General features: G+C 44.7%; 1 protein-coding gene across 1 annotated transcript in view; it reads right to left on the bottom strand.

Annotated features, from left to right (window-relative positions):
- ttn.2 (titin, tandem duplicate 2) overlaps window positions 1-24,682 on the bottom strand; it is a 221,131-nt gene that overhangs the window by 66,101 nt on the left and 130,348 nt on the right. The window contains exons 139-191 of the mRNA XM_084725464.1: window positions 24,493-24,680; window positions 23,890-24,004; window positions 23,360-23,647; window positions 23,032-23,183; window positions 22,738-22,885; window positions 22,215-22,514; window positions 21,705-21,992; window positions 21,328-21,624; window positions 20,360-20,546; window positions 20,159-20,274; window positions 19,770-20,069; window positions 19,262-19,561; window positions 19,040-19,145; window positions 18,449-18,645; window positions 18,060-18,365; window positions 17,798-17,951; window positions 17,445-17,569; window positions 17,241-17,359; window positions 16,938-17,118; window positions 16,457-16,759; window positions 15,260-15,778; window positions 14,853-15,155; window positions 13,927-14,083; window positions 13,638-13,780; window positions 13,411-13,529; window positions 13,121-13,298; window positions 12,695-12,979; window positions 12,301-12,594; window positions 11,851-12,150; window positions 11,409-11,717; window positions 11,101-11,324; window positions 10,696-11,010; window positions 10,090-10,204; window positions 9,567-9,875; window positions 9,268-9,449; window positions 8,876-9,005; window positions 8,590-8,741; window positions 8,208-8,355; window positions 7,888-8,108; window positions 7,211-7,307; window positions 6,776-7,072; window positions 6,111-6,410; window positions 5,645-5,959; window positions 5,023-5,246; window positions 3,989-4,139; window positions 3,619-3,900; window positions 3,190-3,492; window positions 2,620-2,925; window positions 1,920-2,201; window positions 1,465-1,652; window positions 874-985; window positions 583-721; window positions 114-277 (exon numbers count right to left, since the gene is read on the bottom strand). Of these exons, the coding sequence (XP_084581590.1) occupies window positions 114-277; window positions 583-721; window positions 874-985; window positions 1,465-1,652; window positions 1,920-2,201; window positions 2,620-2,925; window positions 3,190-3,492; window positions 3,619-3,900; window positions 3,989-4,139; window positions 5,023-5,246; window positions 5,645-5,959; window positions 6,111-6,410; window positions 6,776-7,072; window positions 7,211-7,307; window positions 7,888-8,108; window positions 8,208-8,355; window positions 8,590-8,741; window positions 8,876-9,005; window positions 9,268-9,449; window positions 9,567-9,875; window positions 10,090-10,204; window positions 10,696-11,010; window positions 11,101-11,324; window positions 11,409-11,717; window positions 11,851-12,150; window positions 12,301-12,594; window positions 12,695-12,979; window positions 13,121-13,298; window positions 13,411-13,529; window positions 13,638-13,780; window positions 13,927-14,083; window positions 14,853-15,155; window positions 15,260-15,778; window positions 16,457-16,759; window positions 16,938-17,118; window positions 17,241-17,359; window positions 17,445-17,569; window positions 17,798-17,951; window positions 18,060-18,365; window positions 18,449-18,645; window positions 19,040-19,145; window positions 19,262-19,561; window positions 19,770-20,069; window positions 20,159-20,274; window positions 20,360-20,546; window positions 21,328-21,624; window positions 21,705-21,992; window positions 22,215-22,514; window positions 22,738-22,885; window positions 23,032-23,183; window positions 23,360-23,647; window positions 23,890-24,004; window positions 24,493-24,680 (11,733 nt within the window). The remainder of the gene's footprint in view (window positions 1-113; window positions 278-582; window positions 722-873; window positions 986-1,464; window positions 1,653-1,919; window positions 2,202-2,619; window positions 2,926-3,189; window positions 3,493-3,618; window positions 3,901-3,988; window positions 4,140-5,022; window positions 5,247-5,644; window positions 5,960-6,110; window positions 6,411-6,775; window positions 7,073-7,210; window positions 7,308-7,887; window positions 8,109-8,207; window positions 8,356-8,589; window positions 8,742-8,875; window positions 9,006-9,267; window positions 9,450-9,566; window positions 9,876-10,089; window positions 10,205-10,695; window positions 11,011-11,100; window positions 11,325-11,408; window positions 11,718-11,850; window positions 12,151-12,300; window positions 12,595-12,694; window positions 12,980-13,120; window positions 13,299-13,410; window positions 13,530-13,637; window positions 13,781-13,926; window positions 14,084-14,852; window positions 15,156-15,259; window positions 15,779-16,456; window positions 16,760-16,937; window positions 17,119-17,240; window positions 17,360-17,444; window positions 17,570-17,797; window positions 17,952-18,059; window positions 18,366-18,448; window positions 18,646-19,039; window positions 19,146-19,261; window positions 19,562-19,769; window positions 20,070-20,158; window positions 20,275-20,359; window positions 20,547-21,327; window positions 21,625-21,704; window positions 21,993-22,214; window positions 22,515-22,737; window positions 22,886-23,031; window positions 23,184-23,359; window positions 23,648-23,889; window positions 24,005-24,492; window positions 24,681-24,682) is intronic.

Genomic DNA, 24,682 nt, shown 5'->3' with positions numbered 1-24,682 from the left:
TCTAATCTAAGATGATATCCAGCTCACATCACAATATTCTTAGAATATCAATATGTTGGATCATCCCAAAAAATAGCAACAAAATGAAATGATGCTGCAAGAGGTGAACTTACCGATGGGATCTTTGGCGAAGACGGGTTTGGATGGTGGGCTTGGGTCTCCAGCTCCCACCACGTTCTCCGCGCTGACTCTGAACTCGTACTCGCAGCCTTGCAGCAGCTCCGTCACCCAGTACTCCACCTTCGGGTAGATCCTCTCTGTGTTGCAGCGGACCCACCTGGAAACAGAAACATTAACAGATAATCTGTTAACTGCTGAGAAACATTTTTATATTTCATTCTGCAGCCACATTATTTCAAATTTTAGAGTTTTTTAGTCATTTGATCTCAGTGTAGTGACTTCAGTAAGAGATTATCTGGGAAGATAAAACTCCATGTTACAAGGTTCAGCAATAAGGATTGCCCTCTTGCCTCCTCAAGGCATGCAAAATGCCATGGTGGGCTAGTAAATCTTAAAAAAGAATTCTTAAACTATGTTGACAATCTGTAATAATAATTTTCACTGCTGTGTGTGTTTATGTACCTGTTGGCCATAGTCTCCTTCCTCTCCACGATGTAGCCTGTGATTGGTTTTCCTCCGTCAGCAGGTGGCTCCCAGCTGATGAGGGCGGAGTCGTGGTAAACTTCCTTCACTATGGGTTGTTTAGGAGCATCTGGCACCTCTGTGATGGAAACAAACAAACACAGTCCCACTGATTAGACACCGCAGGATGTGCACTGGTAGAACAAGACTTCCAGAATGGATTCATTGGCAGGTTGTGTCCCCCTCAGTTTCAACATCTCGTTTCCTGTCAGTGTGTTTGTCAGGACTTACTGAAGATGTCTCTGGCCTTGGTCTCTGCAGACAGCAGCGGGTCACTGATGCCGTAGATGTTCTGAGCCATGATCCTGATGATGTACTCACGACCCTCGATCAGCTTCGGCACCTGAAGAAACAGACAGCAGGAGTCATTCGTCAGTGTTGAGGAGTTACTGCCAAGTTTTTGACTGTGTGCTGATCTGAGTTCCAGATTTAAATCAAGATTTCAAGTTCTTGTACAGCTGCTTGTCTTGAGACAACATTTAACAACTTCAGATTCTTTTCTTAAATGAAAAAAAAAAAAAAAAATTGAGGTACTAAAAAAGCATCTTCACACCAGTTTCGAAACTCATGCATTGTGACAACACTGGCATTGCTATATTTTAAGTAATACCACAGAATACCCCATAGTTATGTTGAATCACTAACATCTTATTGTTGTCCATTACATTTCTACCAACTGTATACCTTAAATCAACATCTGGAACATCTGTGCAGTATTTAATGTTAATGAGCCCATTTGGCAGTTGTTCCAACAAATTGTCTATGTTGTCTCCAGTTAAATTATCTTTTTTTCTTTGAGCACTTCAGCACAGATTTGCCCACCCTGCAGGTGGTCCTGGTGCAGGACGAGGTGACGGGCATCCACAGGTCTCTGTTGGTGTCTCTCTTCTCAATGATGTAGTTGGAAACAGCGCAGCCTCCATCATCCAGAGGAGGGTTCCAGGAGATCACCATGTAGTTCCTGTAGACCTCGTTGAAGACAACGGGGCCCTCTGGAGGCTGAGGACGGTCTGGGAATGACAGGAGGAGCATTCATAAAAGGTGACACTCTGGGTTTATTTAACAAACAAAACTCAAAATTCAAAAAGTTTTTTAATAATAGTCCTGTACTGTCATCTCTTTATCCTTCATCTTGCTTTATATTTACATGGAAACCTAACTACATATTTGTCAAGGACTGTCCCTCTTAATCATCCGCGAGTTGACGTGCTGTCCATCTTGAACGAATACAAAAAACCTTAGTGGTCAGTTTTGAAACCCTAAAACCAACAACTCACCGACAACAGTGATGGTGCAGATTCCTGTTCGTGGTCCAGCGGCGTTCTCCACGCTGACGCAGTAGCGGCCGCTGTGTTCTCTCTTGGCCTTGCTGATGGTAAGACTGAGGTGGCGGGCGGTGCTGTGCATGCTGATCTCATCATCAGCCTTCAGCTCCTCGTCGTTCTTCGTCCAGGCAATAGTTGGGGCTGGTTTGCCGCCGTAGCGTCCCGACAGCGTGCAGCTGTCTCCAACCTTCACCATCATCCTGTCCCTGAAGTCCAGGTCCAGAGTAGGTGGTTCTGAAGGGAGAGGAGGGACAACAATTTGAACATTTAAAAAGGTTTCAATATTTTTTTTAATAGCTAGCTAACAATTTGATATTTTTGATGGGAGATATATTATTGGCTGATAAATGAGAGAATTAAAAGTAGAATTAGTAGGATTTGTTCAAGCTGTTTGTAAGCGTACCAGAGGACAATTCAACTCAAAAATCTAGTGAAGGCACTTGTCTTGAAATTATGAGTTTTCTCATTTTTTTTTAACAGTGTGCAGTAAAGTCGACTGCATTGATCAAACACAGTCTGTTTAAATCACAGCTTCATTGATAAATATAAATTTAAGTTACTGCTGATGTTGATGAACACATCTGGACAGGCTGATGGATGAGTTTAGTTTTTCCTAAAATAAATTTGTTTGTTGTTGTGTTGCGTCACTCACCGAGCTCGTCCTTGCACTGGACAGGTTTGGTGGCGAAGGATGATTTGCCCTGTCCCACCTGGTTGACGGCGGAGACTCTGAACTCGTGGCTCGAGCCGTCCTTCAGCCCAGTAAGTGTGAACTTCCTGTCCATCAGCTTGTCCTCTCCACCAATTCGTGTGAAGGTATCCCGGCCAACCATGCGGGACTCGAGGATGTACTGGGTCACCTCGGCGCCGCCGTCATACTTGGGTGGTCTCCAGGCAACGGAGATGGAGTCCTTGGTAACAGCAGTGATGATCAGGTCCTCAGGACGCTCTGGGACAGCTAGAGGAGACACAAATACAAATGTATTGGATTACAGGATCATACTTTTAGTTCTTTTCTTAAATTCAATTGTTTCACATCTCAGGATTTCTGTAGGTTTCAATGGGTTAAATTCAAGACCCTTTTAATCAATTCATCAATCAATTCATTCCCCATCCCTAATGAATATCCAATATGAAGGGGACTTCAGTAAAATGAGACCAGAGCTGATATTTTCACAGCTCTTCACTGGCTGCATTTTGATATGATATGTGTTGGACTTACAGATGGGGTCCTTGATGAGAACCATCTTGTCAGTTTCGATGAACGGTCCCATGCCGATGATGTTCTCGGCTGCGATTCTGAAGAAGTAGCCCTTGCCATCAATGAGTCCCTGGACCACGGCGTTGTTCCTCGTCACTGTGTAGGACACTGACGTCCAGCCCATGCGGTCCGCCTCCCTCTTCTCGATGATGTAGTTAGTGATGGCTGAGCCGCCGTCGTCCTCAGGGGAGTACCAGGTCAGCTTGCAGGAGTCATTGGTCAGATTCTCGCCAGCGAAGGGGAGACCGACAGGTCCGGGAACATCTGGAATGGGAAAGTCAGAGACAGGTTAGACAGTCCAATGAAAATTTAAGTGCAGCCTGGTGCACCACTGAGGAGACCATATTATAAGGCTCTATTTCACACGACACCATCACGAGGCTGACTCACCCAGGACCTCAACGATGACAGCCTTCTTCCTCTCTCCTCCATCGTTCTTGGCGCTCAGTGTGTAGATACCCTGGTGTTGGCGTCTGCAGTTCTTGATGACCAGAGAATTGGAGATGCCTGTCGTCTCCACCACGGCCTCTTTGGGCACCTCGGCGTCGTCTCTGCACCAGGTGATCTGCGGGGCGGGTTTACCGGACACATAGGCGATGATGCGGATGGTGCCGCCGGCGTGGACCACGATCTTCTCCTTCACAGAGGCGTCCAGGTCCATCTCAGGAGGAACTGAAGGAGAAGGTGATGATTTGTATGTAAAAAGTGTTCTGAAAAGTTTTATCATCAGAAATATCACTTGACATGTCCAGATTCTTACTTGTTCTGTCTTTGCACTCGATCAGCTCAGCCACGAAGCCTGGGTCTCCCACTCCAGCAGCGTTCACGGCTTTGACTCTGAAGCGGTACAGACCACCTTCCTTCAGGCCGGGCACCACGAACTTGGTTCCTCTGACCTCTGTGTCTTTTGCCTGGAGAGAGACGAGAAGAAAATTAACACCCAGGAGCTTTTGTTTGGTTTGTTCATTTTTCAAGGATCCCTATAAAAAAAATGTCAGTATTAAGCATCTTAACTCTGAAATGCAAGCTCAAATACAGGTTTTATGTAGATCATAAGGTTAAACTTAGTAATTCTGCATTTTTCTTTAGAGACTGATTATTCTGATGCAGTGAAATGAAAATTCGGAACAGTTTACTTCTGAAAAGGGGGTCTTTTGCTTTAAAATGGCAAATACTTGATCACGTCACATAAACAGGAAATCCTGTTTGCACTACCTCTTACCATGAATATGTGACACTGAGTTGATCGTGATTTGAGGGATCCCAAAGTTAAGTAATTGTTCAATATTTGGACAAAATTCCTTTAATATAAAAAAATTAAAATACTATTTGGGGCAAGTTAAACTTGCTTTTAAACTTCATCATAAATTTTAGATTATTTTTTCTTGAAAAATTCTAAAATGATCTTGTTGCCTTTTGGTAACTACATAAGAATGTGGAAGTGATCCGTGTGCATTCAGTCTATTGAATTCTAGAAAATATATTTTATGGTACTTTCCACAATTGGGCACCTTTGCCATATGTCAAAAATTTTCAAACTATTCATCCTTCAAACAAAAAAATACTTTCAAGGAAAATTTAAGTCATAAAAACACATAAAATATTTTTTATCATGTTTAAGTAATAATTCATGCAATGACAGTATATTAACTAAAAGTTTATTTTCACCCTGAAATGGTTTCAAAACGACTACTACTGTTCAGCTTTAGATAAGAGGTGCATCTCCTATTTCTCCTTCACTGAAAAGTCTAGAATAAATGTAGCTGTAACTCTGAGCTGTGTTTTTTTTTTCACCTTCTGCCAGCTCTCCTCGCTCTCGGGCTGCTTCTCCTCCTCAGCGTCGCTCAGCAGGAGCCTCCTCTGAGCTTTCTTCTCCTCCTCCTCCTTGTTCACCTCCATGAACTCCACGATGTAGCCTGTGACCTTTGACCCACCATCTATCAGAGGAGGGATCCACTCCAGGTCCACCGTTGACTTCGTCCAGTCCGTCACCTTTGGAGCGGGCGGCCCGGGAGGCTCTGATCGCACACACAGATAAATATCGTAAGTTTCCCATCAACAGTATCATAACAAACAAAGAGATTATATTACTTATTTTCTGAACCTAATTTGGTAATTTAACACAATCTATAACTCAGTTTATCTGTTAGTATTAATTTTGGCTGGTCAGATATTTCCTTCATGGCCCATTTACTCTGATTGGCTGGTCTTGAGACAGAGAGGTGTGGCCTGTCATTTGTATCCACTCTTAAATTCAGGGTAAAAGACTTTGATAATAAAATGAAAGACAAAAATTCAAATTCAAGGACTTCTAAAGTTTTTTCAAGGTGTTTTTTCAAGCTTTTCCAACACATTACAGCTGTGGTGAATTACACATTTATATGCACATAACACAGTGAAAACTTCTCTTTCTTACTGATGGGGTCTCTGCAGAGTATGGGGTCAGAGGGCATGCTGGGCAGACCGCAGCCAGCAGCGTTTACAGCGATGACCCTGAACTGGTACAGGGAGCCCTCCAGCAGGCCGGTGACGTCCCAGTTGTTGCCCAGAGGCAGTGCCCGGATCGGGTCGCGGGTGACACGGGTCCAGCGCTTGGCAGTGGTCTCCTTCTTCTCGACGAAGTAGCCTGTGATGGGGGAGCCGCCATCATACTTGGGCTCGTCCCAGTTGACGGTCATGGACTCCAGACAGACTTCTGTTATGGTTGGCTTCTCACATTGACCCGGGACGGCTGCAAGAGGACAGGACAGTCGTCAATAATCAATACATCGGCTGAGTTAGAATTAGATAATGATGGTTATTAATCTTGAGAGGTGGTGTTTAGTGTTTACATGATGAGGATAAAGACAGCTGACAGGCCAGGTAGACAGATCTGAACTTACTGAAGAGGTTTCTGGCCTTCTCTGGCTCGCTGGCCACTGGAGGACCGACTCCAAACTTGTTCTGGGCCATGACTCTGAATTCGTACTCATGGTTTTCAGTCAGGCGGGTCACCACGTAGGCGCACTCCTTAGGGTCATTGGAGACGTGGACCCAGGACTTCCTGTTGTCCTCACGCTTCTCAATAACGTAGTTAGTGATCTTGGATCCACCGTCGTCTGTGGGAGGGTTCCAGGCTAGGCCAATCCTGTCTGCAAACACCTCGGTTAACTTGACTGGTCCAACAGGTGGGCCGGGAGGTCCTGCAGGAGGGGAGGGAAGGAGGGAAGCGGAGTCATTCATGTAGCATGAACATGAAAAGATATCCATCTCTAATTCTTTACATTGGAAGAGCTACAACCAACTAATATGTTCTACTGGATAAAGCACTCAAATCATGTTTAACTGACCCTTTCATCAGAAGGAAAAGACTTGTCCATTCCTTACACTTTTATACCAGTTTCTTCTTCAATGTGAGAAATATAAAAACTGACTGGCTTGCTTTGAGAAGTTACTCTTGCTAAACTGAATCATTATTCGGGAGAAAGTTTTAGCAAAACCTAATCATAATTCAGGGTAGTCAAATTACAATTTCTTTTGATGTGACAACATGTTAAGTGTTTCTCACCAAGCACGGAGAGCTTGATGGTCTTGGTAACGGTGCCCAGGCTGTTGCTGGCTGTCAGGCTGTAGAGGGCGCTGTCATGCCTGCTGGCCTGCTGGATCAGCAGCGTGCACTTGTCATGGGTCACCAGTTTGTTCATATGCTGGTCATACTGGACGGCAGCCTTCTCCTCAGGTTTGGCCACGGCGGCCTTGTGCCAGGTGAGCGTCGGGAACGGACAGCCGCTAATCTTTGCCACTATGCTGACATCACAGCCCTCCTCGCCCTCCATGGCCTCACGCAGCTCAATGGTGGGAGCGCCTGCAGAAACAAATGAGATCTTTTATTAAAGTGGCCTGCAGCAACAAACAAAAGTAAATGGTTCAAAAATATTTAACATTAATATTCGGTGTTTGAATCAGTCGAAAAGGGCTTCTGATTGGCTAAAGTGTCACTTACATGTCTGATCCTTGATGACCAGAGGTCCAGCAGTGGCGGAAGGTCTGCTGGGTCCAGCAGCATTCACGGCTTTTACTCTGAACTCATATTCTCCTCCCTGCAGATCAACAGGTTAGGGTTAGGATTAGATAGCCAACAGTAAATACAGGGCTGAAGGACATCATCATCTTTATCACACAATAATTCCTCCCAAATTAAAGAACTCAAGTTCTTAAACACCTCAGTTTATAATGTCATCTGGCAGTTATCTAGGATTAATATAATTGTACTTACATATGTAACCCTCATTTTAACTTCTATACTGTCTACACAGTTTCACTAGCACAACCCAAAAGGTAAATGGACTGCACTTAATTAGTGCTTTTCTACCTTAATGGACAAAGTGCTTTACAATTGGCCTATTAGGACACTTACTAGAGAGAATTACCAGTTAATATATTTTTGTTGGGTCTAAAGGACATAAATTACTGGATTTTCTCTGGAAGAAGTACAGTAACTCCTGTAATGAATGCCATAGAATAGAACCAGGATCAATTACTAGACCAATAAGATGATCCTATACATAATTTACTGACTCAAAAAATATTTACTAGGGGTGAGAGAAATGAAGTGAGTATTATGATTCTTTTTTTATGACATGATTTTTTTTTGTGATTCTTTGTAGGACAAAGACCAACCTCCTTCAGGTCCTCCACCACGAAGGTGAGTTCCTCCACGTTCCTCTTGTTGCACTGCTTCCAGGTCTCTTTCTCCTTGCCGCTAGTGTCCCAGCTCAAACGCTCAATGATGTAATGCGTCACCGGTGAGCCGCCATTGTTTTTGGGAGGCTCCCAGCTCAAAGTGACGGTGTTCTTTGTCACCAGGTTGACCTTCACCTTGGTAGGGGGGTCGGGGGGGTCTAAGGAGAAGGAAGGAGAGGACGATCAGCATTAGAGCATGAATTCCAGTGAAGTTTTTTGCTATTTATATGTAAATGGAACAGTAGGTGTGTCCTCACAGATGGGGTCTCTGGCCCGGACCGGGTCGCTGGTGACAGTGAATGGGCCAAATCCAAGTCTGTTCTCAGCTCGGACCCTGAACAGATAGTCCTGACCTTCCAACAGACCTGGCACCACAAAGGCCTGACTGGCACAGGCTGCATTCACCTGATAACAAATCAATCAATCCATCAGTTAATCGATCACAAAAACACTGGATATTTTCTTTAAAATATTCCAGACATTTTATATATTTTAGACATCTCTTTTAAAAGTAAATTCACTAAAAGGATTTGTTTTCTAACGTATTAATTAATAATGAACTAAAATGCTACAATAGTACGAGTGGAAATTAACTAAAATGATGTGGACAAATTGACTAAGGGACTGAGCAACACTTACTTTTGTCCAGGCCTTGTCAGTGAGAGATTTCTTCTCGATAAAGTAGCTCTTGATTCTCTCTCCTCCATCGCTGTCAGGGAGTTTCCAGATCAGCCTCATCGTTGAGCGGGTGATGTCAGTAACCTTCAGTTCCTTTGGAGGTCCGGGGACATCTTCAGCCGGGAATGAATCACAGTTAGAGATCCAAAAACAACAAAACAATGTCCCCAATGTACCGACATCTGAAGTTTGTATGTTTAGGTATGTATGCTGGGTTGAAGTCTATATACAAACAATATGGACATACCAAGGACATTGACTCTGACGTTGACGTGTTTCTGTCCGGACTTATTCTTGGCGGTGATGGTGTAACGTCCAGAGTGGGTCCTCAGACTGACGGGGATGGTCACGACAGAAGTGGTGTCAGTGGACTCAACCTAAATACAAAAAAATTTGAAAATAAACAAAAAGCAGAAGCATGACTAGTCTTTATAGAAGATTGAGTGCTATAAAACATACAACTACAAATAAATTCCTTCTTTGTATGAGTTGTTTTTTGGGGACAAAAATATCTGAAATGCTTTCTTGAAATTGCTTCATAAATACATTGTTTTGTCATAAAGAAAGAAATGTAATGAAAGGGAGGTTTTTCTGGAAAATGCAGTGTAAAAATCATTTTGTTACTGTGTTGGGTCTCACCTCGGAGTCCACAGGCAGTGTGTGCAGTTTGTTCTTCTTGTGCGACTTGGCTTTGCCGTCAAAGTCCCAGGTTACCTTGGGAGCAGGGCGGCCCTTGATGGTGGCAGGGATCCTGATAGGATCTCCAGCACGAATGTACAGCAGGTCATCTACGATTAGGTCAATGCTGATGGAAGGCGCGACTGTTGAGTAGGAAACATTGATTGAAACATTAGTGACATAAAGAGAAAAACTTTTTAACAAAGACGAAAGTCATCAGTCATCTATTTATTGCAGTGAGACTTCAAAGAGGGACATACGCTGGACGTCTTCAACCAGAACCTCGCTGGTGCGGGGGCTGGGGTCAGATTCGCCAATGTCATTGACGGCAATGATCCTAAAGCGGTGGCGTTTCAGCGCGCGGAGACTGGGAACAGTGAATTCAGTGGTGGGGTGCAAGCTCTCAGGGTCGTTCACCCTCATCCAGTCTGATTTGCCCTCATCCTGGATCTGGATGATGTATCCCTTGATGGGGCTTCCTCCGTCCCTCTCTGGTGGCTTCCATTTCAGTGTGACACTGTGTTTTGTCTTATCAGCAATCTCAGGAGCAGCAGGCATGCTTGGAGGAGCTGGAACAGAGAGCAACAGTTTGTCAGAATCAGTCAAATTCATTATCTTCTAAAATGCAGATAAACCAGTTTGTTTAAGAATACTGATCTAGTCAAAGATGAACTTCAATTAAGTACCATAATTTTAGTTATTTAAGTTGATTTTGAATTGAAGGACTTATTTATTTAGTTATTATCCCAAACTTAACAGGATGCCTGCTGTTTTTTTACTCACTCAGGGGATCGACAGCGAACGCAGACTCAGATGGTGAGCTGAATGGTCCAGTTCCTGCAGAATTGCAGGCAGCAACCCTGAACTCATACTCGGTTCCTTCGAACAGACGATTCACCTGGGAGACACAGAAAGATGTGGGGATTTAACAGACTCCTGAGGCCAGCAAAAATGACTGTGACCTTCCTTTCTGAAGGCCAGGGGAGGATCTTCCTAATGGTCTGTGACAAAACATGAAATGTCATTGTTTGCAAAGGCCTGTGACAAACCAATTATGAGTCTAAAATGGAATTCTCTAAAGGTGGTCTATTATGGACCTTTGGGAAAGTCCATAACAGTCTGTAACAGACCACTCCGTAGGTCTACAAAGGATCATCCTAACAGTTTTTGATTGGACTATTCTTAACAGAACTTTTTAAAAGTTTGTGATGGACATTCCTAAAGGTCTACTGATCTGCTTTGGATTACCCTAAAGTTCTTCTTTGATATGCAGGAAGTTGACAAAGTTAGGTACAAATTAGATTAAACACTGTAAATGCTGAGGAAATAATTTCAATATTCAAAAGATTAATTCTGTGTGAATGCAGAAACAAAGCCTTAGCCACTCACCTGGTACTCCCAGCCTTTCATGCCCCTCTTAGAGATTGGCAGTTTGTTGACTCTAGCCCAGTAGTCAGTGCCTTTCTCCCTCTTCTCCAGCCAGTAGCCGATAATCATAGAGCCGCCAGTGTCTCTGGGAGGCTCCCATGTCAGGGTCATGGTGGTCTTGGAGTACTCTGCGATGGTTGGCCTCTCTGGTGGGCCAGGAAGGCCGAATGGGTCTGTGATCTGGACTTCTTCTGTGGTGCAGGGGTCAGATATGCCATAGCGATTCTCGGCTTTGACCCGGAACAGGTAATTCTTGTTGGTCTCCAGGTTCCACACCTGCAGGGAAGGGAGGTGATGTGATCGTTAGGGGCTTTAAAAGCTTATGACATCCCTGGTATCATTATCATTGTCATTACCAGGACATACCCCATATTTCCTCTCAATGATGCTGCTGGTAACCTCCACCCACTGTGGCTCAGGAGGTGCTTGTCCCTCTTCCAGCTCTGGCTCATCTTTCATCACTTCCATTTTCTCAACAATGTAGTTTGTCAGCTCACTGCCACCATTATCCACTGGCGCATCCCACTGAAGGTAGCAAGACTCCGCCCTGATGTTAGACACTGTCAGATTCCTGGGTGGAGTTGGTCGGTCTGATAGGAGAAAAAAATGCACTCAGTACATACAATTTTTTATATACTAGCAAGCACATCCTTTATTTCTTCCTCTGAACTCACCCAGCACCATGACAAAGATGGTGTGCTTGGCTGAGCCCATGTTGTTGGAGGCGGTGACAGTGTAGCTGCCACGGTCCCTCCTGTTGGCTGCAGGGATGGACAGCTTGGTCTTGCAGTTCATCCTGCCAGTTACCTCCGTCTCCATCAGCAGAGCGTCAGTGGAACTAGCGATCACCACGTCATCCTTGGTCCACTCGATCTTGGGGATGGGGAGACCCAGGACATCTGCAGGGATGTCAATGAGCTCACCTTTCTTAACAGTGAGAGTGTCTCCCTTAAACTGCGTCAGCATGTGGACCTCCGGAGCCACTGAGATGGACAGAACAGGAATGAAACAAATCAGCACACAACAATAAATGATGAAAAATCCACCTTGGTCTCTTCCATAAATATCAGAGTAGTGCAGGAGTCTTTTAAGACCATTCCTAAAATTCAGCCTCACCTTCATCATCCTGGATGACCACAGTCAGTGGGATGGATGGCTCACTCTCTCCCATCAGGTTGGCACACTTGATTCTAAACTCGTACATCCAGTCCTCCTCCAGGCCCTCCACAGTCATGGTCATGTCGGGGCAGATCTCAGTGTTGCAGGGCTCGAAGGCCTGCTGGTCCTGCCTCTTCTTCTCAACAAAGTAGCCGATGACGGGACTGCCACCATCATTACGTGGTGGCTTCCAGGCCAGAGTGATGGAGTTCTTGGTACGCTCGGTGTAGTGGAACTTTTCAGGGTTAGATGGTGGGCCTGCAGAAACACCAAAGCAATGAATGGTTGCAAGTACAAATACACTGACCACTTATCATGCTTCTCTTCAACACTGAAGTCTTAGTGTGCTCACAAGGAGGAAGTTTTGCATTAATTTCCAAAACAAAATCGAGTGACTTTAGGACTCACCCTGTGGGTCCACAGCCTTGATGGGTCCCAGCTCAACAGGCGGTCCCAGGCCAAACTTGTTCTTTGCGATGACACGGAACACGTACTCCTGTCCCTCCATGATGCCCACACACTCGCACTTGGACGAGGCCGTTTCAACAGGCTGCCTCCATGTGTGCATCTTAGCGTCTCTGCGCTCCACAAGGAAGCCGGTCAGGTCGCTGCCTCCATCATCCTCGGGGTCGTCCCAGTTCAGGAAGATCATCTTGCGAGTGACAACAACGGGTTTCAGGTCCGTGACAGGTCCAGGGACATCTGAAAATAAAAAAGCATTATAATTCTGTGTTCACCTTTATTTCATAGCATCAATTATTTGCAAGTTAACTGTCAATTTTTATCCTCAACTTCCACTCACCCATGACGTCCACTCTGCATGAGGCGTTCTTGATGCCACTGGGGTTGCAAGCAGAGATTGTGTATTTGCCGCAGTCCTTCCTCTGAACGTTCTTGACTTCAACAATGCTGTCGTTGCCCTCAGTGAGGATCTCCACACGGTCTTTGTCAAGTTTGCCATCGTCCTTTGTCCAGGAGATGGATGGGTAGGGTTTACCTGTGACTGTAGCGGGCACACGGAGCGTCTCTCCAGCTCTGATTGCCAGGCCATTCTTGACGGACAGGTCCAATTCAATCACTGGTTTCTCTGTGGAGGCCAAGAAAAGAAACCAACAACAACAAAAAAAGCTATGAGATTTTGATCAACATTTGATCAAACAACATTTCACTTTGTTCAATTTTTCTTTGTCTCCATTTTTTGCTCTGTTTTATTTTGTTGTCTGCTGACCTGCAGGATTCCTGACGAACACAGACTCTGTGAATCCTGGTGTTCCCTCTCCAGCAGCATTGCAGGCGATGACTCTGACCTGGTACTTGGCTCCCTCACGGACGCCATAGACAGTGAAGGCCCGGTTCTTCCAGGGACGCTCTGTAGACCTGGACCAGTCCTTGCTATTGGCCATTGCCTGAAGAACACCACAGAACCAAGAGTCAAAATCAAGACCGTTTAAGGTCTCGACATGAGAAAGTCTGATTGAGCAGATGAAAATAAATGTAAAGAGTAAGTCTGTATGTGACCTTATCCACGTGGTATCCCAGAATCTCTCCTCCACCGTTGTCAACTGGTGGGTCCCATTCCACATCAATGGAGTGGTCGGTGGTTGATGCCACTCGGGCAATCGGGGGTCCGGGAGGTACTACAGTGACATGAATAAACATTTGGAACATGTTAATTCTATAGTTTCTGATTTCTGCCTGTAGCAGTATTTTCTAAATATGCAATTATTCCAGAATAGTTTACATACGGATCGGAGCCTGGGCTGTCCTGGGTTCAGAGGGGGGGCTGAATTTTCCAGGCCCGGCCTGGTTCTCAGCCGCCACCCTGAAGATGTAAGTCAGCCCCTCCATTAGACCTTCAACGTTCAGCTCAGTGTCAGCAACGATGTCCCTGAAGACCAAGACAGAAGGGAACATTCAGAAAACTGGCAAATAGATTTTTGGAATAATTGTACAAATATGCTTTAAGATGTACCCAAAATCAGTGAACACACATGTTTTTATGAGAACAAATGTTTTGTCATTGTGTTTCCTCACCTGTTTACACGTGTCCAGTGAGAACTGTTGATCTCACGGCGCTCCACCCAGTATCCCGAGATGGGGCTGCCATTGTCATTTGGCTCATTCCAGGTGACCAGCATGCTGTGGGATGTAATGTCGTCAACCTCTGGCTTATCAGGAGCCTCAGGAGGTTCTGTAGGAAAGAAGAGACAAGGAAACAGAAAATAACTGGGTCAGATGTCAATTTATGTTGTTTTTCACCTTTAACTTTGAAAGCATTTAACATTTAAAGTGTTTCCCTATAATAAGTATTTTTTGCACTTTAACTCCAAAAAAACATGCATCATTACTGCTGTTTGTAAATCCTTGATTTCACTTAGTGTGTATTGAGTAAATATTTAATTCAAATTCCTTCCTTTTTAATTTCTTTATAAATGTATTAAACATTTATAGCTTTGTACTGTTTTTGCTAAGCTAACAAAAACTGTAATTTTATATAAGTGCATGCTAACGAACAGGGATATAGCAAAAACGGAGACTTAAAGGGACAGTTCACCCCAGAATTAAAAAGAGATATTTTTCTTGATCTATGGTGCTATTTATCTGTCTAGATAGTTTTGGTGTGAGTCACAGAGTTTTGGAGATATCAGCTGTGGAGATGTAGAGATTAGAGATGTGAAAGCTTTATCATTAATCAATTAATCGCCGTTAAGAATTTAACTGAAAAATTAATTAATTGATCGTTTATCAATAGTCTAAAATAAGTGTGTATCATTTGACAGTTTTATCTGATGAAAGCAGTTGTCCAGGGCACAAAACAAACTTAAAATGAGAAAAAATGGAAACAGTAAAGAGGAAAAACAAAATGTAAATATGTAAATAAAAGAATAATTTCATTTCTAACTTATTCACAAAATGAATTTATTAAAGAATAACAGTAGTAATAATAAATGATACCATACCGAAAGGATTTTTAGCAATGAGTGGTTTGGAGATGCAGTATGGACCAGCGCCAAATTTGTTCTCTGCCACGACCCTGAAGAGATACTCCTTTTTCTCAATGAGTTTGGGCACCAGGTAGCGACATCCTCTCAGTGTGGAGGTGACGCAGCTCCAACCGATCTCCAGCTTGGAGTTGTCCTTCTTCTCCAGAGTGTAGTTCAGGATCTCACTGCCACCGTCGTCCAGAGGAGGATCCCACTTGCAAATGACAGAGTTCTTCCTCACCTCCTCAAATTTGAAGTTCACTGGAGGTCCAGGAGTGTCTGTGGACAGACAAAACGATCATATATTATCATCAAGTTAACTGACATTAAGCACAGGACAGCAAAAAACTGCAATAAACAAAACAAGAGAAACGAATTCTCACCAAGCACGTTGACCTCGCAGGTCGCTGTGGCTTTGCCGTGGTCATTCTTCACCTTCACCATGTAGACGCCGTGGTCGGCACGGATCGAGTCCTTGATGACGATTGAGGACATGCCCCTGCGGCTGTTGTTGATGGTCAGACGTTCATTTATGGTCGGGTAGTCGATCTCTTCCACCTCTGGTTCTGCTGCCTCCTCTTCCTTCTTCTTCTCCTCCTCCTTCTTTTCCTCTCCTTCCTTCTTCTCTTCTTCCTTCACCTCTCCTTCCTTCTTCTCTCCTTCCTTCACCTCTTCCTCCTTCTTCTCTTCCTTCTTCTCCTCCTCCTTCTTCTCCACTTTCTTCTTCAGGGGTCTTTCAGGCCTCTTGCGGAGAGGCTCAGGCTGGATCACCTGGTTGTTCCAGTACCAGGTGATCTCAGGATACGGTGAGCCAGAAATGTTGGCGTCCAGGCAGATCTCGCAGCCTCGCTTCAGGCTGAGACCGGACTGCAGGCTGCCACTCAGGAAGACCTTTGGAGGATCTGAGAGAGAACCGAAGTAAAATTAACAAAAAGCTGCATTATCATCAAGACAGAAGAGAATTACTTTACCAATTTATACAATTAAATAAATGATTATTTACCAAGTATGTGAATTGAGTAAAATATTTTACTATAATATTCAAATTGATATTGTCTAGAATAGGCTTAAGCCATTCGTATTTTGGATTCTGCTTTTCTTTATTAAATATTTGCTTTTTAAACAATATGTTATCTTAAAAAACTTAAAGAACAGGAAAGGTGGCAAAGTCACAATATAAACTCAATAATATCTCACTGGAAACTAATCTGTTGTCTACTAATAACATTACCGTATTTATATAAGTCTATGAAAGGACAAGAAAAAAATGAAGACCTTTGTTAATGAACTTCAATACTTTTAAGGCCTTATTTTGAGATTCAGCAGTTGGCTAACTTAGCTTAGCATAAAGACTCAAAACAGGGAAACAGCCTGGTTCGGTCCAAAGCTAAAGAAATCCCCCAGCCATTGGATTGTTCCTCATCAGAAACGTAGGTATCAATCTGAACATCTTACTTTACATTTCTAGTAAAGTTTAAATGTCTGTAAAGACTTTTGAAACTGCATACTGTATGAATATTGAACTGTATTTGCCTCGCAATGAGATTGTAAAACTGTTCAGAAGCGGACGTCATTCTTACCAACAGCGTCTGAGATCTTGACAAACGGCGTGTTGCGTGATGGCTCGCTGACACCGGCAGCGTTTTCAGCTTTGACTCTGAAGGTGTAGTTCTTGCCCTCCTTCAGCCCTCTGACGGTGTAGGACAGAACAGGCACAAGGAAGTCGTTGCACCTCTCCCACTTGTCCTCGCCCTTCAGCTGCTTCTCCAGGACGTAGCCCATGATCTTGCAGCCGCCATCGTACATGGGTGGCTTCCAGGTCAGAGTGACGGTGTTTGATGTGGGGTTGTGGGTCTCCACGTCCACCGGTGGGTCGGGACAATCTGGGACAGATTTCAGCAAACCAAAGCGTTTTTATACATGTCTATTTTTTGATAAAATAACCTTTTCCAAAACATTTTGGAGCAAAAAAGTTCAAAAGTATTTCTTCAGATTACTGAACAGTTAATACAAAGTACATTTTTAATCATAGTGAAGAGGAAATGTCAGTTTTTTTCTTACGTTTCTGGTCCTCAGCGATGACTGGGTTGCGGAGCTCGATGAACTCTCCTCCCCCGATCTTGTTGACAGCCTGGACTCTGAAGTAGTACTCTCCGTTGGGGATGAGGTCTTTCACATTCCAGCTCACCTTGTTCTCTCCGGACATCATGTTGACGTACGTCCTCCTGCCAGCCTCACGCCGCTGCACACACACAAACAAATAATAAGCAAAATAAACATCATTTTAAAGTTTTCAAGCCTAGCGAAAGTCAGAATAAAACCATCATCATGGCTTAGAAGTAAAACCAAGCTGCTGCCTCTGACCTGCAGGACGTAGTGAACAATCGGGCTGCCGCCATCGTAGTCTGGAGGATCCCAGGACACTTTGCAGGAGCTCTTTGTGATCTCAGAGGCCACGATCTCCTTACAGGGACCGGGAAGACCTAAAGACAGAAAGATAGACGTGTTAAAAAAAGGATCTTCTGCTAGAGGAGGTCGATGTCTATGTGATCATGTGTGATTGAGTACCGATGACTTTGACGTTGATGGTGGCACTGGCAGCTCCCAGTTTGTTCTCCAGAGTCACTTTGTACTGTCCTGCGTCAGCGTGAAGGCTGCTGTCAACCTCCAGGTGACAGGAAGTGTAGTCCTTCCTGTTGAACACAAACAATCCCATCAGCCACTTATCTTATCTTATCTTATCTTATCTTATCTTATCTTATCTTATCTTATCTTATCTGTTGCATATTGACCCCCCAAAAAAACAACTTAATTGATGCATAGTTTGAGTGAGGTCTTTAGTTTTAGGAGGGGGATACATTTACTTCTAGATCTCCAGATGGAAAAAAAACTGTTTGGACTGAAGGAAAAGTTGCACTGACCTGAAGCCAAGGCGTTCGTCAGCCTTCAGCTCCTTGCCGTCTTTGTGCCAGGTGATTCTGGGTGAGGGGACTGCTCTGAAAGGAACGGGGATGTGCAGCTTCTCTGTTTCAACAACAACCAGGTCCAGAGTCTGGAACTCCAGTGTTGGGTTACCTGGAAAAAGAAAAAAAAATGTCATTCACCTCTTAGTGCCAATTTGATGACTTAGAGAACTTTGCACAGGAACCGTGACACTTGAAGGACAGCAGTAGATGTTCTTACAGTCGGATTCTTTGGCGAAGACGTTCTCAGAGATGTCAGAGGGCTCGCTGACTCCAGCGGCATTGATGGCCCTCACTCTCAGGATGTACTCCTTCTCAGGGACCACGCCCTCCTCCACGCGGTACTTCAGCTCTTTCACTGGACGAGAGTTGACCCTCATCCACTTCTCTGTGCCAGCCTCACACATCTCAATGTGGTAGCCGGTGATGGGGCAGCCGCCATCCCTCTGCGGAGGCTTCCAGGCGATGGACAGGAAGTCCCGGCTGGCTCCGGTCACATGCAGCTCAATGGGTGGTGATGGGACGCCTGGAAGGGACAGGACATATGGATTTAGATTCCACTTTCCTATATTTTTTAAAAAACAAGTCATTACTTATTACCAGACAAACCTGTTGGATCTTCGATGGTGAGGATCTCAGTGGGTTCGCTAGGATGACCGACACCGGCCTCGTTCTCAGCTCTGACCTGGAACTGAACCTCTGTTCCCTCGATGACGTCTGTCACTCTGTACTTACAGTCTGGACCTGAAGTCTTTCCGCATTTCACCCAGCGGGTTCCAAGCTTCTCCTTCTTCTCAAGGGAATACCTGCAGGGCAGTCACATAACGGTAAACATGCTTCATACTGTAATGGTCGAGGCATTTTACCCAAAAGTTGCAGCATAAAGAACCTCAGCAGATTTAGTGTCCTCAGCGTGTTCTGAATGAGAGAAAAAAACTCTGAAGGGATCATATGAAGGGAAAGTTTGGAAAATTGGCCAAATATGATTTATGATGGTACCAAAAATACCCTTTTAGTTCAGGCATGCTTCCTAAAGAGATTTTCCTTTAAAGAATTTTATTTTTGATGTTATTATGCTGGAAAAACTTCTGCTTTTGTCCAAAGGGGGCTCAAAAATGAACAAAATATGAAAGTAGTTGTAGTAGCTTTAATGTTGAAAATTGTTTGCTAAAAAAAATTTGGGTGGACAAAAAAACCAACCTAAGGATGGGTCTGCCACCGTCGTTCTTAGGTGCCTCCCACTCTAGGTCCACGTATCTTTTGGTTATAGCCTCAACAGTGAGGGCATATGGTGGCCCAGGAGTAGCTGTGAGAAAAAAAAAAAACAACTTATTACCCTACATCAACAGAACAAACAATGTCGTCTTCATCTTCCTGATTAAAATAATCAATGTATGCATGACTAAAACTACTCTAACTTACTGAAAGTGTCTTTGGCCAGCACAGAGTCTGGCAGCTCGCAGAACGGTCCGACGCCCACAGCGTTCTCGGCCGCGACACGGAACACGTACAGAGATCCTTCAGTCAGTGGTGTCACAGTGTACTTCAGCTCTTTGACTGTGGTGTCGACAGCCTGCCAGCCTTTACGCCTGACATCACGCTTCTCCACCACGTAGTTGGTGATTTTCGAGCCTCCGTCGCGCTCGGGAGCTGTCCACTTCAAGTCGGCGCTGTTCCTGCTGATGTTGATGACGTCCAACCAGCGAGGAGCCGAAGGAGGATCTGAGGAGATGAAGACAAAGGTTTATTTTCATATGTTAAACGTGTCTTTTAATTCCACATGCCATGTTTCTGAGTGGCAGCTGGCATGTCCTCTGCACTGTCTGCTTGACATACGGCCCGGCAATTCATGTTTGTCCTCTGGGTGGGACAAGACACTGAGGCCTTTATTTCAAACACCATGTCGTTTTACAACATCAATTTGACTTACTGAGTCTCTCCTTGCAGAGCACGGGGTCGCTGGGCTCGCTGGGTTCGCTCTCTCCGGCCACATTGACGGCTCTCACCCTGAACGAGTACTCCTGCTTCTCCATCAGGCCCTTCAGGAAGTGCTCAAGGAGGTTGATGTCCTCGGCCACATGGATCCAGTCTGTAGTGCCGCTCTTCAGCATCTCAATGATGTAGCCGTCGATCTTTGCTCCGCCGTCATGCTCTGGTTTGGTCCACATCAGGAAGCAAGAAGTCTTAGCCACATCCTTCACTGTGGGCTTACCAGGAGGCCATGGAGGATCTGGAAGAGTTGGACCATGATGTTTATAGATGAAGGGATTTTGATGCTCATCATACACAGCTTAAGAGAGTAGGTAAAAGGTTTTGTACCGATAGGATCTTTGACAAGGATCGGGTCTGTCTCCTTGCTGGGTTTTCCAGTTCCAGCCAGATTCTCAGCCAGGACTCTGAACTTATACTTCTTCCTGGTGGGAAGACCTTTGACTCTGCAGAGGAAAACACATCACATCAGCACAGACCCACAGTGTAAAACTCATGTCAGACAGCAGACAGTGAAGCCGTTAGACTCACCTGTAGTTGGTGTCCTTGATGGGCAGCTTGTTGCATCTCATCCACCTGTCGTGGTCAGGTTCGTATCTCTCCACCCAGTATCCGGTGATGGGGCTTCCTCCGTCCTCATCGGGCTCATACCAAGACAGAGTCAGGGAGTCCTTGGCGATGTCTGAAGGCTCCAGCTTGTAAGGAGCTCCAGGAGTGTCTGAAGATAAGACAGGAGGGATGAGGTTAGCAAAACTGGACTAAGACCTAGGACAGTGGTTTTCAAATTGGGGTTGTAGTGAGTTGGGCATAGTGAATAATGACATCACTGAATGTGACAAATATATCTTGATCTATCTAACTGACATATAGACAGCACATACATGTGCCCACACACTCATTCACTGGTTTAAACACATTTTTTGTGCTTTTTCTTCATATATTTATCTTATTTTCCTTAATGAGTCATAGTTTTTTTAAAAATCAATTGTATTGTTTCTTTATCTTTAATATCATTATTGAATTTAATATGTACTTCTCTTTTTTATTGCATCATTAATGTTTAGGCAATATTGTTTATAAAACATTCATGCCAATAAAGCGTAGTGAATTGAATTGAATCACACAGTCTCCAGCAAAAAGCGCAGGAGAATATTTTAACTTTTAACACATTTTTTGGAAGTATAAACAACAAAGGAGGAAACAGTGCTGGCTGTACCGATTGATTGTAATTTACAGTGATCCTAGTTTGATCAATGATTGACTTTAAAGCCTTGATTTTCTTCAAACCTAAAATGCAAATACTAAGAGGGAATTCCTGAACGGCATATTATGCAGCAGTTTCTCCAGAAACATCGGCCAATACAGCCCACAAGTGACCAATGGTAACATTGCATTCTCTGTCTCTTTCTTCTGCTCTCTGTCTGTGAGAGCTGCAGACACACACACACACACACACACACACACACACACACACATGATTACAAATTCATGAGACCTACCGAAGGGGTATTTGGCAGTGATGGGTGGGTGTTCAGCCGGTGGGCCGACACCAAACTGGTTCTCGGCGAAGACTCTGAAGATGTAGTCCTTGAACTTGACCAGGCCTACGGCTTTGTAGGTGGTCTGTTTGACAGTGGAGGACAGCCGGTGCCAGATCTCGCTGTCGGCAGCACGACGCTCAACAATGTAGTTGGTGACTCTGGAGCCGCCATCGTCACGTGGAGGGTTCCAGGCCAGGAAGCAGGACTCGTTGGTGATCTCAGAGATGTCAAAGGCAGCCGGAGGACCGGGCTTATCTGTGTGGGGAAAGTGAAATTTAATTAACCGGAAACTAAGAGAGTCGTTATAAAAACTTTTTATTCCTTTTCGGTGTTACCGAGGATGTTGACGTCGACGGTGGCAGTGGCGCGGCCGCTGCTATTGGTGGCCTCAATGATGTAGGTGGAGCTGTCGTCTCTCCTGGTCTTGGCGATGGTGACAGTGGAGTGTCCTGGCTTTGTGTCGATGGACACCCTGTCGTCCGGTTTGAGGACCAGGTCGGCCTTGGTCCATTTCACCCGGGGTTCGGGTTTACCCGTCACCTCAGCGGGGAGTTCAATCTTGCTGCCAGCTTTGGCGGTCAGACCGGCCAGTAGTTTGGCGTCCAGCTGGATCTCTGGAGCCTCTGCATGGACAAAGAGGACAAGGAGTCAGTCCAAAGTTTGCACTTTAGAGGACAATTAACAGGACGTTTGCAGAAAGTTTAAGTAGCTCAAACTGCTCTCAAAATGGGCTCCAGAGACCCCCTTTAAGTTTTATTTCTTCATCGTCTATATAATCATGATCAATCCTCCTCACTCTTTTGTTCCTTTCATACATGAGAGGAAGTAAAGTAATTTCTGGGTACCTTTAGGATCAATGGCCTGGATCTCGTCTGTGGCCTTGCAGGGCATGCTGGCTCCGAGACGATTCAGGGCTCTGACTCTGTAGGCGTACCACTGACCCTCGATCAGACCTGTCACCTGGCACTTCAGCTCAGGGATCATGTCGCCGCAGGGCTCCCACTTATCAGTTCCTCTCTGGCAGCGGTCCACGTTGTAGCCTCTGATGCCAGAGCCGCCGTCGTACTTTGGTGGCTCCCAGGTGAGGAAGATGCCGCTGGAGGACTTGTCTCTCCACCTCAGGTTCTCCGGAGGGTCGGGGATGGCTGGAGAAAAGAGACAGAGGTTAGAGAGTTCTGTTTGAAAACTACTCTCTACTAATCTCTCATACTGTAGCTCCATCTGCAAACTTTATTAGCCCCATTTCCAATGAGTTTGAAGAGAAATTATGTTGTGAAAAGACATCTGCAGCAACGTGGTGAAAAACTAAAGACCTACACTTATGAAGACACTTCTTAGTTTGATTAAGTAAGTCCTGTTATGACTCACTGGCAGGAGAGGAGACATTGACAGGGTCGTCGATGTACGCCGGCTCTCCTGGTCCACACTTGTTGCAGGCAGTGACTCTGAACAGATACTCCTTCCCTTCAACCACGTCGGTGACGGTGAACTCCTGATCCTGGATAAATGTGGCCACCTGAGAGACAGAACAGAGATAACAGATTTGTTAAATTATCTTTAATTTTGCATCAAGTTTGTTTTAGGTCATGCATATAAAAAAAACAGACAGAGTAGAATAATTTCATTGAGTATAATGATCACTTGCAGATGTTGATGACGTACCTTGACCCAGGTCTTGCGGGCCACGTCGCGTTTCTCCACCTGGTAGCCGGTCAGAGGGCTTCCTCCATCATGTTCTGGAGCCTCCCAGCTCAGGTGGACATGCTGGCGTGTCACCTCCACAACCTTGAAGTCCTTTGGAGCGCTGGGCGCGGCTGGAGGACACAAACAGAAATAACAATGACACATGACTTTAAAAAACAAATAAAAGCAGTTTGGAGCCAGAAAATCTTCTTTTGCTGTTTATAGTTTGTATTTTATGTGTTATTCATCACAAACTGCCTCAGATAAACCGTTTTCTCAGATTAGAAAACATTTTTTCCCGGCATACCGATGACGTTGACATCGATCTCTCCTGAGACAGACGTCACATCGTTCTCCAGTGTTAGAGAGTAGGTGCCTTTGTCCGGGCGCACGCTTGGTGTGACGATCAGCTCTGTGAAGGTGGACCTGGTCGTCATGGTGACTCGTTCGTCATCGGTGGACAGCTCCTTCTCTCCGAAGGTCCACTTGGCAACGGGGATTGGGTATCCAGTGATGGGGACTCTGATTGTGAGAGGCTGAGGGACGATCACCTCCAGGCCGTCTTTGAATGCGCTCAGGTCAAAGGTTGGAGCAACTGGGGAGGAGAGAGAGAGGCATCATGGGAACTGAAACTTTAAATGGCCATATTAAATTCCTATGGAAATGAAACCATTTCTGATATTTGACACTGTCTAGAGAGTTTTACTGTAAATTAGCTGCCTTGTCTTTGTTATTTGGTAATAGTTCCTTCAAAATAGTGTGATATAAATCATCTGAACTGTCACACTAAAAATATTAAAGAGTCAGTGATAATGAAACACAATACAGAAGTCTTACAGTGTGGGTCGTCGGCCAACAGAGGTCCGATGATGTTTGATGGGCCAGAGAGTCCGGCGGCGTTTTCAGCAAACGCTCTGTAGTTGTACTTGGTTCCGTACTTCAGGCCAGACACCTGAGGTAAAAAGTTAAAGTTACAGTGTTCAAATAAAATAATTATTTCAAAAAGTAAGTGAGCAAGTTTTAGAGAATAAAGCTGACAATGGTTGCAGGAAAAAAAAATCATTTTTAAGAAGGATTTTATTTCAAAGCAACTTTATGCCCACAACTCACCAAGAAAACTCTCTTAAAGTGACTTTTCCCAACTCTAACACTTTTATTTCAAAACACAACAATATTATAATAATTAATATTAATATCAATAAGTCCTTGAAGGGCTTTTGCTATGAAGCATCTTGAGGGTTTTTGATGCAGCCAAATTTTCTCATATTGGTATAAACCACTTGGGATTCAAGGCGATTTATGAAGCAGTAAAGCAGCCAGATGTTTTTTCTACTGTAAACGGCTGAACTTCATTTTAAAAAAAAGTGTTTGATGTAGCATTAAATGCTAACGTAGCCCATCAAGTTCGAATCAGGAAGTTACTGGAAGTGTTATTTGTACCTTGTAGAAGAGGTCGGGGCAGAGGCGAGCGTTGCAGCGGAGCCACTTGTCGGTGCCGTCCTCGCAGCGTTCGATGATGTATCCAGTAATCATGCTGCCTCCGTTCTTCAGAGGAGTTTCCCAGGTGAGCTGCACTGAGTTCTTGTTCTGGTCTTGCCAGGCCAGGTTCTGAGGGGGACTGGGAGGCTCT

This window comes from Lutjanus erythropterus, chromosome 8, assembly GCF_056507025.1.
Source record: "Lutjanus erythropterus isolate fLutEry1 chromosome 8, fLutEry1.hap2, whole genome shotgun sequence".
In the NCBI taxonomy this organism is placed as follows: domain Eukaryota; kingdom Metazoa; phylum Chordata; class Actinopteri; order Lutjaniformes; family Lutjanidae; genus Lutjanus; species Lutjanus erythropterus.
This window is presented reverse-complemented; position numbering and strand designations above follow the sequence as displayed.